This window comes from Mustelus asterias, chromosome 8 (assembly GCF_964213995.1).
Source record: "Mustelus asterias chromosome 8, sMusAst1.hap1.1, whole genome shotgun sequence".
Taxonomy (NCBI): domain Eukaryota; kingdom Metazoa; phylum Chordata; class Chondrichthyes; order Carcharhiniformes; family Triakidae; genus Mustelus; species Mustelus asterias.
The window spans coordinates 68,517,266-68,538,642 of NC_135808.1; the positions used below are offsets into that span (position 1 = coordinate 68,517,266).

A 21,377-nucleotide genomic window follows, 5' to 3' on the forward strand; every position below is an offset into this window, starting at 1 on the left:
GAGGAAGAGTTCTACAGACCCTCAGAGAAAATATTTCTCCTCATCTCTGTCCCTTATTTTTAAAGTGACCCTCAGTTCTACATTTTCCACAAGAAGAAACTTCCGCTTCACATCCACCGTCAAGATCCCTCAGGATCTTAAAAGGTTTTGATCAAGTCAAGTGATTGAACTGGTTTCTTTTATGAAAGAAAGATTGTTTTGTCCAACTGTACTGCTCAATTTTGACAAAAAGTTCTTTAAGAAATATAAAATTTCAGCCAATTAAGTAAATCTGTGACACAAAAATTTGACTGAGTCAAATGTGAGAATAAAATGTGACAAGACATGAAATATCTGTAAGATGTAACATAAGTATATTATCATAACAATCCCTGCAGCTTTCCTCACAGTAAGATGATGTGTTCCTTTGGAAGAACATCTCATCATCTACATTTCCCACTGCCTCGGAAAAGCAGCCAGCATAATCAAGGATCCCACGTACCCCAGATATTTTCTCTTCCACCTTCTTCCGTTGGGATAAAGATACAAAAGCCTGAGGACACGTACCAACCGACTCAAGAACAGCTTCTTCCCTGCTGCCATCAGACTTTTGAATGGACCTACCTCACATTAAGTTGATCTTTCTCTACACCCTAGCTATGATTTTAACACTACATTCTCCACTCTCTCCTTTCCTTGTCTATGTACGGTATGCTTTGTCTGTATAGTGTGCAAGAAACAATACTTTTCCCTGTATACTAATACATGTCATGATGTGGAGATGCCGGCGTTGGACTGGGGTAAACACAGTAAGAAGTTTAACAACACCGGGTTAAAGTCCAACAGGTATATATATATACATGTGACAATGATAAATCAAATCAAATACATCATGTATTGTGTTAATCTGCTCAATGAAGCTGCATTCTAAGCTATATTGCCAAATTGCGGTTAAATAAACAGGCTCAGGCCATTCAGAGCATAATAATTCGAATCTGGTCAGTTTTCAGGTTTTTACGCACTGTTCTGCATATGGCTAACTGCAATATGTTTGTTAGATTCAGGCTAGAAGTGCAAGCCAGAAGCTGCTGGCATTTTGAGGATGCTTGCATCTCTGATAAATAACAATTTCTAGACATTCCTGATGTATCACCTTTAATAATTTAAGGCCATAAGACATAAAAGCCATTCAGCCCAACAAATCTGCTCCAACATTCAGTAACTGATGTGATAATCCTCAACTCCACTTTCCCATTTATCCCTGTAACCCTTGATTCCCTTACTGATTAAAATTCTGTCTATCTCAGCCTTGAACATATTTAACAACCCAGCCTCTACAGCCCACTACAATAAAGAATTCCACAGATTCACTGCCCTCAGAGAAGAAATTCCTCCTCAACTCTGTCGTAAATGGGCAGCCCCTTACTCTGCAATTATGTCCTCTGGTCTAAACTGGGTGGCACGGTGGCACAGTGGTTAGCACTGCTGCCTCACAGTGACAGGGTCCCAAGTTCAATTCTGGCCTCGGGTCACTGTCTGTGTGGAGTTTGCACATTCTCCCAGTGTCGGCATGGGTTTCCTCTGGGTGCTCCGGTTTCCTCCCAGTCCAAAGATGATTTGATTTAAATTAGATAGGTTGATTGGCCATGCTAAATTGACCCTAGTGTCAGGGGATTAGCAGAGTAAATGCGTGGGGTTGTGGGAATAGGGCCTGGGTGGGATTGTGATCGGTATAGACTCGATGGGCCGAATGGCCTCCTGTAATGGAGGGATTCTATGAAACTCTCCCACAAGGGGAAACAATCTCTCAGTATCTACCCTTGTCAAGCCTCCCAAGAATCCTGTGTGTCTTAATAAGGTCACCTCTCATTCTTCTAAACTCCAGTAAGTACAGACCCAATCTACTCAACCTCTCCTCATTATGATGTGGAGATGCCAGCATTGGACTGGGGTAGGCACGGTAAGTCGTCTCACAACACCAGGTTAAAGTCCAACAGGTTTATTTGGTAGCACGAGCTTTCGGAACACTGAAAGCTCGTGCTACCAAATAAACCTGTTGGACTTTAACCTGGTGTTGTGAGACTACTTACTCTCCTCATTATGAAATCCCTCCATACCCAGGGTCAACCCAGTGAACCTTATCTGGACTGCCATCAATGTCAGTAAACTTTTCCTTAGATAAGGGGACCAAAACTGTTCACAGTAATCCAGGTGTAATCTAACTAGTGACTTATACAGTTTTAGCAAGACTTTGCTATTTTTATACTCTATATTCCCTTTGAAATAAAGGTCAACATTCTATTTGCCTTCCCTATTACCTGCTGAACTTGCATGCTAGTTTTTTGCAACTTCTGCACAAGGACCCCCAAATCCCTCGGTGCTGCAGCTGTCCGCACTCTTTCCCAATTTAAATAATATTCAGCTCCTTTATTCTTCCTACCAAAGTGCATAACTTCACATTTTCCTACCTTATATTCCATCTGCCAAGTTTTGCCCACTGACCCAACCTGTCTTTTTCCCTCTGTAGACTCAGTCATCCACACCGCTTTCCTTCCCACCTATTTTTGTGTCATCCACAAACTTGGCAATGGTACATTCACTTCCCTCATCCAAGTCATTTGTACTGCAAATAATTGTGGCCCCAGCACTGATCCCTGTGGCACTCCACTAGTTACAGTTTGCCATCCTGAAAATGCCCCCCTTATCCCAACTCTGTCCGCTATCAGTTTGCCAATCCTCTATCCATACTAACCCTAACACTATGGGCTCTTATCTTATTAGGTAGCCATTTATACAGCAGTACCTTATCGAATGCTTTTTGGAAAACAAAGTATATTACATCTACTGGCTCCCCTTTATATATCCTGCTCATTAACACCTCAAAGAATTCTAATTAATTTGTCAGGCATGATTTCCTTTTTGTGAAGCCATTCTGATTCTGAGAGATCAAAATTATGCATTACCTGCAGCCATCCTATAGGATTGTTTTTCCTATCTCAGTTGAAATCCTATCTTATGCAGATGGAAACATTATGCCTGTATTCAAGATGTATTTTGTTGTTGGTAAGGTGGAGCTGTCTCTCTTTAAGGCCCAAACTCCAATTGCTAATAGAGCCTCAGAATTCAATTGCTGCATTGTCAGAAACTTTGCAAATTGAAAATGCTGGTCTGTTTCTGCCTAGCAGTGCAATGCATTATAGCACAGGTTTACGTACTATATATGTCATCTAATTAAGATCAAACAGCTGCCCAATCACTTACTGTACCTTGCAGCATTAGCTTTAACAATGGCAATTGCTACTTGATAACTGCCACTACTTTATTCTTAAATTTTAGTGCACAAACTAGACTTACTCGTGTGATAGAGAACCAAACATAGGAACAGAAGTAGGCCATTTAGCCCCTCAAGATGAGATCATGGCTGATCTGTTGCCTAACTCCATATACTTGCCTTTGGCCCATATCACTTAATACCTTTGCTGAACAAAGATTTATCAATTTCAGATTTAAAATTAGCAACTGATCGAGCATCAACTGCTGTTTATGGAAGAGTGTTCCAAATCTCTGCTGCCCTTTGTGTGTAGAAGTGCTTCCTAACATCTCTCCTGAACAGTCTGCTCTAATTTTAAACAAGTCATAGATTTAAACATAGATTTCTGATCAATAAAGGAATTAAGGGTTATAGGGAGCGGGCGGGTAAGTGGAACTAAACCACTATTAGATCAGCCATGATCTTATTGAATGGCGGGGCAGGCTCGAGGGGCTAGATGGCCTACTCCTGCTCCTATTTCTTATGTTCTTATAAGTCCCCCTCGTTCTACAATCTCCAACCAGTGGAAATAATTTATCTTTATCTACCCTGTCTTTTCCAAAATGGGTGACTTCTCCAAATATGGTGAAGGTGACACTGCAAGTCAATCAACAGGACAATCACAGTACCTCAGGCTTCTTGAAATAGTGAATGCAGGTGAACCTCAAGGTGCACACAATCCCTTTAATGATCAAAGTTTATTTATTAGTCACAAGTAAGGCTTATATTAACACTGCAATGAAGTTACTGTGAAATTCCCCTAGGTTCCTGTGCTACATATGTCATCTGACTGTGACATACGTAGAAATAAAGATCATTTGCCAAGTGGGGGAATCTCACAATTACTGCTTTTCATTCTGTGGCAACTCTCCATATCAGAAAATAAATTTCACTGCAAATGTGTTTAACAGAACTGAAACACACAGTCCCAGCACAGGAAATAGTTCACTTGGGAAATAAACTATGTAACTCATTTACAATCTTGTTGCCCAAATGCTTACTCCACACCTCACATTCAATAACTAGTCAACAAAAATAAAAAAGTGGGCAGCTAGCTCCCTCGTGGTTTAGCTGAATTGATTAATTGTCGCGAATGTTATTCCACCACACAGGCCAGAAAGGTCCTTGGGTCAATCATCAGTTTGTGCTCACTAACCTTTGTACATGTTGTATCAACATTGGCTGAAGATATGATTAACTATGATGCTTTCCATAATGGAATTGACATGTACATGGAGAACAACCATGCACTATACATAGAAATAAAGACTGTACCCCACAATTAACAAGAGGAACATTGCGTAGATTTAATTGCCAAGAAGGGATGAGATGTAAATAGCAAATTAATTTCAACTGGGTGTACAATGAGGCAAGTTATAGCTCCAGCCTTTGCACTTGCAAAATTCTGAAGGTTTAATTAGAATGCAGTCTTCTGAATGTCTGAAGGTTATATTTAGAATTTAGTGATACAAGTAATCATAAAGACACTACTGTCTATGCAGAGTGAATTCAGACTACAGACTAATCTCAGAGCCAGTCAAATTGATGTGCAGCTACACAACCATGGGGGTTGAAGCAGTTATATACTCCTCTGAAGTACAACAGTGAGAAATAAAAGTCTGCCTCAAATTAGGGCGGCACGGTAGCACAGTGGTTAGCACTGCTGCTTCACAGCTCCAGGGTCCCGGGTTCAATCCCCGGCTCGGGTCACTGTCTGTGTGGAGTTTGCACATTCTCCTCGTGTCTGCGTGGGTTTCCTCCGGGTGCTCCGGTTTCCTCCCACAGTCCAAAGATGTGCGGGTTAGGTTGATTGGCCATGATAAAATTGCCCCTTAGTTTCCTGAGATGCGTAGGTTAAAGGGATTAGTGGATAAAATATGTAGGGGTAGGGCCTGGGTGGGATTGTGGTCGGTGCAGACTCGATGGGCCGAATGGCGTCTTTCTGCACTGTAGGGTTTCTATGATTTCTATGAATATCTAGCTTCAAGTTGTTATTCAGGTGTATGTGAACTAAATTCACAAAATACTTTGCTAAATTAAACCATGAGGCTCATTGGTTACAATTCCCACATTTGTTTTCTGCTAGGCATTTTATAAAGATTAAATCTCATGTTTATTTTCTCCAGAAATGAAAGATTTTGCAAAAATAAAAGATTAAATCTATGAGAAAATATGAAAGAATCAGAAATCAAACAGCAACAGATATAAATTGATAAATTTTGTGCCGCTAAATAACTCACCTCCGACAGCTGTCTCTGTAGATCTCTAATCTTTCTTTCATATATCATCTTCCTGTCTGACACAATTGCCATAAGGTTAAACCTTATCTCTCCCTCACTGTACCTAGAACAAAAAACGCCAAGTTTGTACTAAGACGACGAAAAAAATTACATTTAGTGAATAAAACAAGTAACCTCTGGACATATCCATCATGGCAAAATGGGTCGAAGGGCCTCTTCTGCGCTGCATGATTCTAAAATGAGTCCAATAAAAGAACTTGAGTTTCTAGTGAACTTTTTCTGATCTTTGGATTCCCAAAGTGCTCCATGATAATAACTTAATTGTGAAGTGCCAAATATGACATTCAATATGGACATAGCCAGGTGTCAGGTCCCTCAAATTATAAATGAAAAGAACAATAAATTTGATTAGTTGAGGACACTCCCAAAGAACTCAGCTCTATTGTGAGAAATGCTAATAGGGTCTTAGCGTCCAACTGAAAACACATATCTCAGTTTTAATATCTCATCCAAAAGATACCATCTCCAACAACGCAGCACTCCTTTAGCACTGTACTGATGTACAGAATAGTATTGAACTCAAGTCTTGGTAAGATTCCTAAAATTTATCCATATCTATCAGTATATATATTCATTGCGTGCATGAAAATGTTTAGCGTGGAAAACAACCACAGCACACAAAGACTTTAAAATGGACTGGTCATTTGTTTTCATTTCGAAGAGCAGAGACCAGAATGAGGAAAGGCTGTTCAGCTCACCAAGAATAATCACAGTTTGTGCACAATTATGTTAACATGGGGTCATTAATACCAGCTGTTGAACCTTTAAAAAAAACTAATTCCAAATCTCCTTGGAAAAATTTAAATAAAGCATTACCAAAATCAACATTGCCATAACCCTCAATTCCATCCCCAGTCCTGCTTAAGATTTGTGAATGTTGTACTTACCTCCTCTACCTCTATGTTCATTAACCAAAGAGATTGCTGACTTCAAATTTGTCAGTACAAGTCATTTCAAAGACATGATGCCCCTATTTACATTCACTAGCAAAAAGCAATTTAGTTGCTTGGTCATTGTCATAACATTGCACCCAAGACCATTTTTGTCACTATTTTCTGAATTATTTCTAAACGCATCCATTAGTTTTGCTTTACAACCACCAAAATCACAAGCCATACTGCACATCATGAACGAAATTCATTTCTGAAGTATGACCATTTTTTTTATTCCATTGCCCACCAAGTACAATAAGACAACTTTCAATAACAAAATGTCTCATACCCAATGACTGCTTCAAAAACTGACCAGATACTCTCAGGGTATGATCATTTGTCTCTCCCAATCTTTTGCAGCTTCATCAGTAGAAACCTTTCCCTTTTACGTTCATTGATTCATGGTGGAAAGGATTATCAGTCAACATTGTTCTGACTGCTTTACCCATGTTTCAAGCAACTGTTTATACCCGAGTGGCATGAGATGCCTATCGTAACCCATCCGCATAATTAATCGATGTATAGCTGAAGATGATTAAGCTCCTTACTCAGCTGTTCACATTGCTTCATTTGAGCAACAATTTTATTGCCTTAATCCTTATTATTCATACTGGTTTCTTCTTTCTCCAGGATGAATGCTTTCCAATAATTGCCACAGTGTTGTCGCTACATTCTAAATGTATCAAATTAATCATCTAGGACAATGCTTTCCAAACCTTTTTCCTGTTTTGACCCCATTTTAAAGCCTTGGACTTTATGTGACGCTGGGAGGAGGTTAGCTTCAGCTCCTGAGTTGAGGGAAGGAGCAATGGACTGGGGTTAAGTTTAATTAAGTGGGAACCTACCTTTCCGCAGTTTCTTTTGCAGCAGCAACCAGGCTGCAATAATCTGTTGGACGACGCTCACCAGTAAGAAAGTGAGAGGATTTAAAGAAGACTTGCAGCTGTTAGCATTCAGCTGAACTCACAGATTACTACAGTGCAGAAGGGGCCCTTCGACCTATCAAGTCTGCACCGACGCATGAAATGCCCTGATGTGCCCACTTAATCCCACTTGCCAGCACTTGGCCCATAGCCTTGAATGTTATGGCGTGCCAAGTACTCATCCAGGTACTTTTTAAATGATGTGAGGCATCCCGCCCCCACCACCCTCCCAGGCAGTGCATTCCAGACTGTCACCACCCTCTGAGTAAAAATGTTTTTCCGAAATCCCCCCCTAATCCTCCCTCCCCTCACTTTTAACTTGTGTCCCCTCCAACTGATTCTTCAACTAAGGGGAACAGTTGCTCCCTATCCACCCTGTCCATGCCCCTCAATCTTGAATACTTCAATCAGGTCACCCCTCAGTCTTCTCTGCTTCAGTGAAAACAACCCAAGCCTATCCAACCTCTCTTTATAACTGAAATGTTCCATCCCAGGCAGCATCCTGGTAAATCTCCTCTGCACCCCCTCCAGTGTGTTCACGTCCTTCCTATAATGTGGTGACCAGAACTGCACACAGTACTCCAGCTGTGGCCTCACCAAAGTTCTATACAACTCCATCATGACCTCTCTTCTTTTGTAATCCCGACTGATAAAGGCGAGTGTGCCATATGCCCTTTCCACCACCCCATTCACCTGTCTTTCCGCCTTCAGAGATCTATGGACAAACACGCCAAAGTCTCTTTGTTCTTCTGAACTTCCCAGTGTCAGACCTTTCATAGTATACTTCTTTGTCAAATTACTCCTTCCAAAGTGCATCACCTCACACTTTTCAGGGTTAAATTCCATCTGCCACTTACCCGCCCATCTGACCATCTCGTCTATATCTTCCTGTAACCCAAGACACTCAACCTCACTGTTAATCACCCGGCCAATCTTCGTGTCATTGGCAAACTTACTGATCCTACCCCCCACATAATCATCTATGTCATTTATATAAATAACGAACAATAGGGGGCCCAACACAGATCACAGTGGTATGTCACTGGCCCCCAGTCACTAAAACAACCGTCTGTTACCTCTGTCTCCTACCGTTAAGCTAATTATGTATCCACCTTGTCAGATCACCCTGCATCCCATGTGAATTAGCCTTCTTTGTCAAAGGCTTTGCTGAAATCCATGTAAGCTACATCAACCTGCACTACCCACATCCACACATTTGGTTACATGCTCAAAAAAAGCTGTTGCTGGCTCAGAGTTCATTACCCCAAAGTCCCATCACGCAACACACAGTCCACAGTTTTGAAGCCTTGATCTAGGTGCTTAGCTTTCCCTACTGCATTAAATGAGAAACTCTGTTGAACATGCTTTGAAAATCCAGGTGAACTACAGTTAAAGAATTAACCTTCCCTATGAATACAAAATACATAACAAAATTATTTCCTGTTTTGAATTTTCTTTCCCCTTTTCCTGAAGATGCTAACGCCTGCTGGCTCACAGTTCTCCAGGTCACAGAAATTCTTCAGTATTATTCGCAAGTGTTCATCTTCCATATGTTGGGTAGTGTCAGGTTAGTTTAACCACAGCAGTCACCAATGCCAGGTTTTTGTCTAATGTCTATACATACAAACTTCCTCTCCAGAAAGTGTAATAAGTAGGAACAAGAACCATGGTTGCTTTTCTCCTCCCTAGCCCAGGGTACTGACGCTAATCTTTGCATTCTTATCACCATCATGGTCAGATAAGAGTACAAATTCAATTGGAGCTATTCCTCAAGGATCCAAATTTTCCCATCATAATACTCAATTGTATTTTCAATAACAGTGATCTTTTTGCCTTTACTATATTGTACTTAGAACTACCTTCAGCATTCTGAATTTTTACCTAAGTAATGTGTAGAGAACTGTCAAGAATAATTTGTTCTGAAACTACAATGGGCTAGTGCAACAAAGTAGCTGTGAAAGATGTATTTACACAATGAGCGAAAAGGGAAGGTAAGACTTACTTTTGTATTCGCTTCTCTATGACTGGTCGCACTGCACTGACCCAGTCATCTTGATTGCACGTCCCTATGGAAAGGAAAGCACATTGCCGATATGGAAGTGATATGGTACAACGGTCATTTATAAATAAAAACATTTGCTGAAAACAGATAGGTTTCCCATAGTGTTGCTCTGTGAGAATATGTTGCTTTACAGCAATAATAATGTTCCAACATGAAAGGGCATAATAATAGAATAACAGAAAATTACAACGCAGAAGGCCATTTGGTCCATCATGTCCACCCAGGAAGAAAAGTAGCCATCCAACTTATGCACTTTCCAACTCTTGGTCTGTAGCCTTGCATGTCCAGCCCATGTTTGGAATTCTCTGGTCGTTCACGCCAGCAGGATTTTCCAGTCCCGCCGGCAGCGTGCCCCCACGCAGGTTTCCCGCTGGCATGGGATGAACGGGAATTCCATTGACAACGGCGGGACCATAGAATCCTGCCGCTAGCAAACAATGCGCCACCTCCCGCTAGTGGGAAACACACAGCTGGGAAGCCAGAGAATCTTGCCCCATATCTAAGTGCTTTTCAGATGTTATGAGGGTTTCTGCCTCTGGCATCCTTTCAAACAATGAATTCCAGAATCTCACCATCGTCTGGACAAAAAGATTTTCCCTCAAATCCTCTCTGAACATCCTACTTATTACATTATATCTATGCCACCTGGTTATGGATCCCTCAACCAAGGAGTGTTGGGCCTTTTTATCCACTCTTGCTGGATTCAACATAATTTTATACACTTCAATTAGGTCTCCCCCCACAAACCCTTTATTCAAAAGAAAACAACCTCTGTATCCAATCTTTCCTCATAACTAAAATATTCCAGTCCAGTAACATCCTCATAAAACTCCTCTGTCCCCTCTTTAGTCCATTTAAACTCATTACGAAAGGCTCATTTGATTATAAGCATATGCTTCATTATGATATGAGTAGATAGTAAAAAGCTTTTGTGATTAGAAAACAATGGTCTGCAACTTCTTCAGAGTGGCAGTCAGCATTAGATTGCCACTCTGTTCCCATTTACCTATTCCTTCTGCGCCTGTCACGCCCAACCTTTCAACTCAGGCTGGGTGAGGAGTCCCTCGTAGATGGGGGAAATCCCATAGAGGGTCAGTCGGGGTCTTTACAATAGTTACCCAGAAGTTAGAAAAGGTTTTAATTATTCTAACCTCTTCTGAGGAACTACTAACGTATCCTTGTTGGAACCATCCGAAGTTTGCAATTTAAATCGCATTTACGGATGGTTCACAGTGAGGGCAATTGCCCAAAGAAAATTTGTGCTTCTGGATAATTGCCATGCAAACCCTTACCTGTAAAGCTTAGAGAAGGATTCCCCGGTGCATCTTTGGGGTACCTTCATCAATCCGATACTGGGGTGCTCAGAAGTTACCACTCAATGTACCTTTACCACTTATCACAAGTACCCATTACAAATTCATTATTGTGCAACTTTGATTTTTGGAATCAAACATTTGCATCCAAAATTGTCTAAGTTTTAAAAACAATCACAAGAGCAAAATGTTGTTATTTGATAGGTGACTTCAAATAATTCAATGCTTGGTTCGAGATGAAGAAGTTCTCCCATTTTTACATTGGAACCTATTAAGAAGTTTTAATAATGTACAAACAAAATTATAGTCAGATTGGATACTTTCAACATGGCTTATGAAAGGGAAATAGTGTTTGACAAAGATATTAGTTTTTGAGGACGTAAATAATAGGGTGGATAAAGGAGAACCAGAAGATGTCTTACACTTGGATTTCCAAAATGCACTAGGTAAGTTGCCACACATAGTTAAGATGCAAGATGTCAGTTTGTGGAGTCAGGGTAATATATTAGCACGGATGGAAGATTAAATAATAGACACAATAAATAGAGCATTTTCAAATTGGTAAGCTTTGACTAGTAGAATGCTGCAAGGATCAATGCTGGGGTCTCATCTATTTATACTTCATGCTAATGATTTAGAAGTAGAGACCAAGAGTAATATATTTCCGTTTGCTGTTGATGCAAAGCAAGGTAAGAATGCAAGCAATGAGGAAGACTCAAAGAGGCTGCAAAGAGATATAGGCAGATTGAGTGAGGGGGCAACAGGCTGGCAGATGAATATAAAGTGTGAATTGTGAGGTTATCCCCATTGAATAAATAGAAAGCACATAAAATGAAAGACAGCTACCCCACCACTTTCTCACCTCCCCCCCAAAAACATTCCTCATAATACAGGGGTGTGGGCGGCAGCCGACCTGTCAATTTGAGCTTGTTTACAAACCAATTGACCCCAATATACACTGCCCATGCCATGACAACAGTTGGCATGGGCAGGCAAGTGAAAGTGAGCAACCCGTTCATTCAAACATTTTTATAAGGGTGGGAAAGGGCTACTATCTATCTTCAGGGTGGTGCCCTTTGTATTCCAACTCCCCCGCCACATAGTACCCACCCTTCTTTCCTTCCCAGCTGCACTGCAAACTGCACACACCCACACCCCTCCTTAAGATACCCGATCCCACCCAAAAGCCTTGACTTACTCAAGTCTGGGGTCCATTGGGAAGTTTATCATGGCCCTATTTGCAGTTCCGGCTGCACCCACTACTGAACACTAGGAGCAGAAGTGCCACGCTTCGCTTCTTGTTGCTGCCACAGTACACTGCTGCGGGACAGGCTTCTTTTTTACTGTTAGTCAGTTTCTAGCTGATTTTGAAAGTCAGGAGTGGGGTAGGAAGCCAAGTAGTGCACGACCTCTAAAATCCAGTCCAGAGCACTGTATGCAGTTTTGGGCTCCATACTCCAGAAAGGATAGTCTTGCCTTGGAGAGGACACAGTGAAGTTCATTAGATTGGTTTCAGAGATAAGGCAGTTGTCCGATGAGGCTGAGTAAATTGGGCCTATACTTTCCAGAGTTTAGAAGAACGAAAGTTGATTTTGTTGAAACATACAAGATTCTGAAGAAGCTTGGGAGAGGTTGGTTCCCCTAGCTGGGAAATCTAGAACATGGGGGCACAGTCTCAGGATAAGGGGCCAATCAATTAAGACTGAGTTCAGGAGGAATTTCTTCACTCAAAGGGATGCAAAACTTTGGAATTATGTGCCTCAGAGGATTGCAGATGCTCCATCCTTGAATATATTAAGGCTGAGACAGACAGATTTTTAGTCCCTCAGGAAATGAAAGGATATGGGGAACCAGCAGAAATGGGGAGATGAGGCAGAAGAGAAGCGACAATAGCATTGAATGGTGGGGGGCAGGCTTGACAAGCCAGGTGGTCTACTCTCACTGTTATTTTTTATATTCTTAACAGTCTGGAAGACTAGTAGCCTAGACCCAACCTGAAGAGACGCATCAATGCTTCCACAGCTTTAAGCACACTAAATGACCATATGATACTTTTGGTGCTGCACATATATAGTAGCTGGTAAATCAATACCTGGGGATTGAAAGCACCTGTCTAGTGCAGAAAAGTATTGTGGAATTCTTCAGAAATGTTAGATGTTATAACTGGGCAAGAGGTTTGTTGTATTAAGCCCTATCAGAACAAGATATAGTAATAAAATAATTATTTCATCCTTAGTCTACCCATCATTAATTAATTAGCCCCCAACAGTCTGCACTGCTACCTTCTATTCACATTTGACTCTGTGTCTATTTCCAGCTGGTGACTTCCAGCTCCCTACAATTTACATTTACTTAGCATACACCCAGTTTCTTTTTCTTACATTATACACGAGTTATAACTGAAAAATTTAGTTGTTTCTTTTAAGCCACAAAATGCACAGTACATGGAGAGAGTCACCTAAAGAAGTCAATTTGAATTTTTATTGTTAAGGAGCATCTGACTTTATTAGCAACTACCTGTAAGAGTGATAGATTCTGTTCTGCACTGCATGGCTTTCTGGGATTTATACCAGCCCATAGTTGTGTCGGCTTGTTTGGAAAAAAACCCCAAATCTATCTGGCTTGTTACAATTTTACATTATGACTACATAATCATAGACACTGTGAAAGGAACTGAGCAGTTATTTTCATGATCCGGCAAGCAAAAGAACAGGAAAAATATTGGAGACCAGCAATTTTACTATCAATACAGTGGACAATGAAATAATGGAATAATTGTAGAAAAAATATTACGGTGTGAAGTATCTTTTGCATTTCATGGAGAACAAGTGACTATCAGGGGAATGAGTTTACATCATCAAATTTGGTAAAATTATTCCTGTAAAAAGTTTAAATTTGCATCCAAAATTTATCATTGCAATTGCTTTTCTAAGGTGACAAAACAGGATGTCCTTTGTGACAATATGGGATACAATCTTCATTGCAATCATGGCGCTAAGCAGTACACACTTGTGAATATGTTGACAAGTGTCAGATCAGGCCAACTGTATGATACAAATTCTATTCCACAGAGTATCTTCTATACCCTGCATTATTTATTCTGATTCATTAACGCTCATCAGTAGCACCAACTGCAGTAAATGATATGCATCTATTCCACCCACTCAATCAAATTAGCATTTTTTTTAAAATTGTGTAAGCAAGCTGTTTGGTTAGAGGAAAAAAATAAGTTACCACTTGCTAAGAAATGACAGAAGACAAGTTTCATCCACTTTGCAAGGACCATCTCAACCATGCTGTGATTGAGGGATGGAGGTAGAGGGAAGGAGGGTGGTGAAGAAAGAGGGTGATGCAAAAAAAAAGCTCCACTAACTGTCACATGTTGCCCTTGCACCAGAGATAGGCCAAGAGGAAGCTATCTGATTAGTTGATCTCAGTCAGGTTGTGGTCAAAACCAATACTGACTCGAGTGTCCTTATACTTGAGGTACAAACAAAAACAGGCAATACTCCCACAACAAATTGCTACCAAGTAGTTCTGCTGAAAAACATTAGTATGGACATCAGGTGACAATGGAATTGGGCTCAACTGTGATGCCCCTCCACTGATAGTCACTACCCAACTTCAGAGACAAACACATAACCTGGACTGACTGCAGTGCAATACTGCAGGAGTGCTGCATTGTTGGAGGTGGGGTCTTTTGGATGAGAGGTTAAATTGAGGTCTGTATCTGCTCAGGTAGGTGGAAAAGATCTCATCGCACTAGCAGTAGAAGAGCTGATGCGTTATCTCGATGTTTTGGACAACATCTGTCCCTCAACCAACACCACTATCTTGTTGCCCTCAGAACAGTGACTGCACGTCAAAAGTAATTAATTTACGAAAGAACACTTTAGGTCATGAAAGCAATACAGAAAATCGAATCTTTTCTTTCTAAGCTCACACCTGAGGAATGGCAAACAAGGTTTTACAGGGCTGCCGAATCATATCCTATCAAACATCACCCTCTTCAGGTAGGAAGAAAAACGGAGAATTAAATAAAATTAATTGATTGCTTTGGAAAGCTAAGTTGCCTTACAAGAATAAACTTTATCATGCATAAGAGAAAAAGATAACCTCTTGCATGAAGGTTTTATAAAAAGTGGTTCTCATTGTTGCAACAAAGCTAATTATCTCCAGTCCTGTTTAGCTTGAACTGAGCTAATGATGTATAAAACAAGACAAAGGTAGTAAACAACTCAAACTAAGTATCAGAATCATCATTACCCAAGTCAATCGGTCCTTCTCTTAATCCATCTAGCTCATATAATCTTCCATGGACGGGAAAGTAGCTGACAAAATGGAATGCATCTTCTTCTTTTCCTGCACTCTTGGCATCAAACTCAAACATCTGCTGCCTGGTAAAGGAAGTGGCAGTTTAGGTTAAGAGGAACTTTAGAAAAGCTGGTATGAAATTCAGGGAGGTGGTATCGGCTTCCTCTTACCTGGCAAAGCCATTGTGAACTTGTCGAATGACTTCGGAGTTGCTCAATGCCAAGCCTTTCATCTGTTTTAATGATCAAAGACAGTCAGTACAAATAGTACTTTACTCTTATGTTATAAAATGTTAACGTTAAACATTTGTTTCATGGGACCTGGAATTAATTAGAGTGCTGATTTGTACTCTGACATCTACTCGGGTGGAATAGTTAGAAAAATGTCACATCAGGAATTCAAAACAAGGAATAGCGTTTTAAAAACTGAGCAAAATGATGATTAATTTTTGAATTTGTTTTAAAAGTATTCATTACATTTTTCTTTTGCTTTCTCCGTCACTCTCTCTTCAGTTCTACATGAACCACAGAGAGTTTCCCAAGTAAATGAGTCAGTAGAATCATTATTTCAAGGTCTAGGCCTGGATTAGTGGTTATTGGATAAACATATGGATGATATTGGAATAGTGTAGATTAGAGGGGCTTTAGATTGGTTTCACTGGTCGGCGCAACATCGAGGGCCGAAGGGCCTGTACTGCGCTGTCATGTTCTATGTTCTATGGATGTCAGGCGATGCAAAAGAATAGTCAAAGTGGCTGGCCAATTCATTTCATCCCCCCTTTCACAGTAGGAAAAACATGCTCTGCAGTCATCCAGTGTCTCAACTAAGAAAGAGGACTTGTGTGGGAAACTACATCCCATGGTTTTAAAATGCACACATAACTTCCCAAAGATCTCTGAGAAACAATTGCATCTTAAAACACAGACAAGCACAATTTGAAGATTAAAATGTCCCTTTTTACTACGTCAATGCTAGTTACATATAAAATAAAACTGCACTATGCACTCTACTAACTTAGATTAACTTTACTGCAAAGTTTCTCATCTAAAAGAAAAAAGGCTGCATTATTATCTGAAGCTTTGTAATATTTAACATCTAATTACAGGAGAAATGTACCTGTTGTTTTGCTACATCAGTCTACATGCAAGGAAATTAGCACTGTTAGGTTATACTTACAGCAGCATCAAAGCTTTGTGAAAATTCTTTAAATTCTCCAAGAGTTTCCCCTAGTTCTATATCTGGATGGACACAGTTCAGCAACACACTAATAATAGCTTGGGTGGCACAAGCATTATTGATAACCTTAAGAGAAAAAGTAATAATGGAAAAGTCAGAAAATGAGAAGATACCTTGCGACATTTGTATCAGAATAATTTTTTTTACCAAAAGACACAGTAAAAACACAAAAAAATCGTATTCACATAGATATAAATACAGTCCCTTGGGTTAGGAAGAGGAGACAAATTATATCAGCCAAGGTGGCCCACTCTTGATTATCCAGTAACTTATAAAGTGCTCTCAGCTCAGAAACAGGTCATTTGGTGTACCACTCTGTGCCAGTGTTTATGCTCCACATGAGTCTCCCCCTCCTACTACGTTTAAACATATCAACATGTCCTTCTATGGATTTCTCCCTCCTGTGAATCATGCGTCCCCTGAAACATATTATTGCTATTTACCTCAACTCATAGTAGTGAGTTCCACTCTATGGGTAAAGAAGCTTCTCCTGTATTCCCTATTGTATTATATTAGTGACCATCTTATATTTGTGGCCCCTAGTTCAGGTCTTGCCCGCAAGTGGAATCATTTTCTTCCATATCCACCTGATCAAACCATCTTGCTGGGAAGTACATGTCTAGAGAAAGTAAGGCTCAGCTATTATACACCCATCGTCAAACAAACTGATGCCTTAGCTCTCATTCACATGATGTAGTACTATGTAGGCAAAATAAAACTACAAATACAGAAATTTTATCCGTCAAAACAAATGCAATTTTTATTCTACGGTGTCAGGCATCCATCACAGACCAGAATTCATCTGATCTTATGCATCGGTGAAATGTACAATCCTGTCTTACAAAATTGTTCAGTTTTAATTCATAATTTAAAAGCAAAAATCAGCAGAAAATGTCAAAAGAAAAGATCCTGTCAAAATTTGGTTGCTCTGAATTAGTATTTCGATGACAAGATTGTACTTTTTTGCGATCTTAACTCAATAGCACACAGCCTGTGTCATGTTACTAGATGCCAAGAGTACTAAAATCTGTATGGTACCCAGAAAAACTGATATAGACATCATCCAAAGGCATTACCTTAAACTACTGACATATACAGAAAAGAAAATTATATGTAAAGACAAGCCTTCATTCTATACAAAGAGAAAACTATGAACGTTAATATTTTCAAAAAAAGCAACAATGCAACGTGGGAGAGAAGAAGGGCTCAGGTCCAATATCTCATCACTCAGAGTCCCTGGTCTCATTCTATTGCAGGGGATGCCACAGCAAAGATTTGGGATGTTCCCACAGAAGATACAACTGGAGGTAACATTAGAGATCAATCTCCAAGCAAACGCCCATGTGGAAATCCTACATATTCATCTAAAATGGCACTGGTGGACAATTAATAATTGACTGCCTACCAAGAAAATAAATCAAAATAAATCATATTTCATTTACAACTCTTAGTGAACCCGTAACCAAGTAACTGATATGTAGTTTTCATAGACAAATGCACAGGATTTCAGAATATGGCAAAAATCCTACAAACCAATGAAACAAAAGTGAATAATTTGATTTATTATACGACCACAAACTAGTGGAAATCATTGAAAGCCACAAAGGTGAACTGTACATCCTTTATGCAGACATCAGCTTTGCCAATCTCTATTCCCGTTATTCTCTAAGGAAGCAGGAAGACTACCGTTTCCTGCCTGAACGTACGCACTCAGCAACATCTGAAGGTACTCATTTGTTCACATAGGCCTGGGAATAAACAAAGTTTTCTGTCAAACATTCACTTGGACGTGACGACTACACTGCTTCAGCCCTCAGCACCAAGCCACTTCGCATTTGCTAATGACGGACACCTCAAAATCAAGGGCACGGATTCGGAGCTCTGGCATCACCAGGCATAGCTGGGAAATTGCCAAACAACAAGGTGTATGTTTTTTTCTCCCTCCAATTCAAGTATTGGGGACATACAATGAAAATGAAAATCTCAGCTTCATTCATGGGAGTTTCTGACTTCTTCAGTAAAGGTTTCACAAGCTGGCAATTTAATAAGCCTCCGTACTATGAAATGAAGCAGGACAAGAGGATGCTCACGGATTGTATATATTCAATCTTTGCTTCATTCCTATGTCTGTGTGAACATGTGAGTACCTTTAGCTGTTGCTGAGTGCATGCATGCAGCTTATAAAACAGACTTCTCAGATCCTACACAAACTCCCCACTCAAGGACTGCAATCGGTGCTTTTTTTGGACAAATAGTGCACAGGTCGGCATTATGCGATTAGTGGGATTCATAAAATCAGTGTAGAAGAAAGGTATTTGGCCCATCAAGCCTGCACCAACAACAATCCCACCCAGGCCCTTTCCCCATAACCCTACGTATTTATGTTACCAATCCCCCTGACATTAAGGGGCAATTTAGCATAGCTAACCAGCCTAACCCGCACATCTTTGGAGTGTGGGAGGAAACCCACGCAGACATGGGGAAAACAAGCAAACTCCACACAGACAGCCACCCGAGGCAGGAATTGAACCCGGGTCCCTGTCGCTGTGAGACAGCAGTGCTAACCACTGTGCCGCCAATTAATCATGCAGCTGAAGCATAGTAGACAGCCAACACTTTCCATATGGACAATCAGCATTTCTAGCTTTCATTTTCACCGATGATCTGAAAACTACAGAGACGAAAACCTATTACCAAGGATATTCTCCAATCCTCAGGGGAAAACACATTTTCCATTGAAATGCCTGTATTTCATGCTAATTATTCCTGGTTCCAGTAGGCTCGCCGGCCTACACTGGCTCCCAACTAATTATGACTTTGATTTTAAAATTCTCATCCTTGTTATCAAATCCCACCACACCCTCGTCCCTTCCTCTCTATTTCTGTAGCTATCTCCAGCCCTCCATAATATTTCCACTTCTCCAATTCTGGCCCATTAAGCATTCAGATTCATATTTGCTTTCAGTCACAGAGGCCCTAGAATTTCCTCCGCCTCTCTTTTCTCCTTTAAGATGGACTTTAAAACCTACCTCTTTGACCAAGCTTTCTAGCATCCTAATACCTCAAGTGACTCCGTGCCAAATATTGTTCAATAACCCTCCAATAAAGCGTTGTAAGTCATTATGTTACAATACAGGCAAAATGAAAGCTGTCCTTGCTATTGAGAGGACATGAACTGGACTCATGTTCATTCAGATTATTTTTACAAAGTTAAGCCCGCTTATCACTGGGAGCAGTGAGTTCAATCCAATCACAAGCTTTATTGTGTGGATTAGTTTTCTTTTCAGTCTTGACAAGTTTTCCCAAATCACTTGATGCTCCTTTATTCCCAGTATTTGAAAATGTCTTTGCAAAAAAATAAATGTTCCAGCAATGAATTTCAGCAAAATTGTAATTGTCTCCAAGCTTACCTGTTTAGCAAAGAAGATCTTCTCAAGTCTTGAATCTTGAACAATGGACCCTGCTGGTTCTTCTCCTGGCTGCCACTTGAATAAGAAGATTAGGCCATGAACTGGTCTAGAAAGAAAGAGGACCACTGAAGCTACCACACACTAATTTTGTTGACCTTCATTTCACGAACCATCATTAGATACACCAATAAAAAAATGCACCTGTCTGTCTTTGTTAGAACACTGTTGTGAACACTTTGATCATCCTCCTTGATTATTTGTGAGTTCTCTATTAGATTGAGCAAACTATATAGAATGCACATTATACCTAGGATTAAATTGTTTGAGGACTTTGTAATTTCTGAAAAATGCAAGCTTGTTTTACTAGTAGAAGCATGTTTGAAGAATTTAAGAGAATACCAGGCCTGAGCAGCAGGGTATATAATTTCAATCTCTGTAACTCTTTGAGCACCATGAAATCAATGCAAAGTACTACTTTCTATAAAACCTTAAGAATCTAAATGCTCTTCTGTCCCATCAACTTAAATGTTGAATCATGACAAGCTGTAGGCCTTCAATTATTTAAGTTCTAAACTGTTATAACACTTCATTTTTAAGCACCATTTGGCAACACTTAGTATTTCCCATACCCAAGCATTGGTGGAAATTATTTTTGCCATAAGGTTATTGCAGATTGAGTTTAAATGTTTGGAACTTTCTAACGTTTTATATACAAAACAAAACATTCAGCTACTATCAAAATATTAAACTGCTCCAAAAATGGCTTCTCTGGGTCTTAAACACTGTCTATAATCTTACAGGTTTTTTTCCCCAACACAAGTGTGCTGACAAATTGGACATCCTGAAACATTTATTTTTAACAATTGATAATAAAGCCAGCACTAGTCAGTTAAGAACACATCATGACTTCCTGCATTATTGTAGCATCCAATTGAAGGCGACAACCCTAAGGTGCATTTTATAAGTTTCGTTTTCAGTATCTGATTAGGAGTGCGAGAAGCCAACTGTTCTATTTATAATTTTTATAACATTTTCCACAATGTATTTGTACTAATATTTTCTCCCGGGATCCTGCTGAGGTTTTAGATTTTACTTGTGCTGGGGCATGTTACAATATTACAACATGCTGCATACATTCACAGCTCATAACCAGCTAATCTTGGCAGAGACCACTAACTCATGGACAGGACATGATCAGAGGTCAGAACCAATTACTGTCGACCACTTCTGCAAATGCGTTTAATTAACCAATTAATGTAAATGGGAATTCTCTGGAGTAATGTATAATAATGACTGTGTAAGAGAGAACAAAGGAAGGAGGAGACTGGTAAGATCACGTAAGACAGAGAAGGAACTCCTAATAAACTCATATGCTTGTACCAGACCACGAGTTGTTGGTGAATTCTTGAACCTAACAGGAACTTTGGTGAATTCTGAAAGCTGTAGTCCTCCTCTGGTTGAGCCTCTTCATTAGGGAATTAGAAATGTAAACTCTGGGAATGGAACAAAGTCAAGTCCAGGAATTCCAGCATGTAATAGCCAACTTACTGAGGACGTTTAGCGATTTTCTTCCCCCCATCCCCAACTTCATTTTACTG

The 21,377-nt window shown here is 40.0% G+C and overlaps 1 protein-coding gene across 1 annotated transcript in view; it reads right to left on the bottom strand.

Annotated features, from left to right (window-relative positions):
- Positions 1–21,377, bottom strand: part of uchl5 (ubiquitin carboxyl-terminal hydrolase L5) — a 53,945-nt gene that overhangs the window by 23,859 nt on the left and 8,709 nt on the right. Inside the window, exons 3-8 of the mRNA XM_078218132.1 lie at positions 19,780–19,885; positions 16,310–16,435; positions 15,304–15,365; positions 15,086–15,216; positions 9,447–9,510; positions 5,530–5,632 (exon numbers count right to left, since the gene is read on the bottom strand). Of these exons, the coding sequence (XP_078074258.1) occupies positions 5,530–5,632; positions 9,447–9,510; positions 15,086–15,216; positions 15,304–15,365; positions 16,310–16,435; positions 19,780–19,885 (592 nt within the window). The remainder of the gene's footprint in view (positions 1–5,529; positions 5,633–9,446; positions 9,511–15,085; positions 15,217–15,303; positions 15,366–16,309; positions 16,436–19,779; positions 19,886–21,377) is intronic.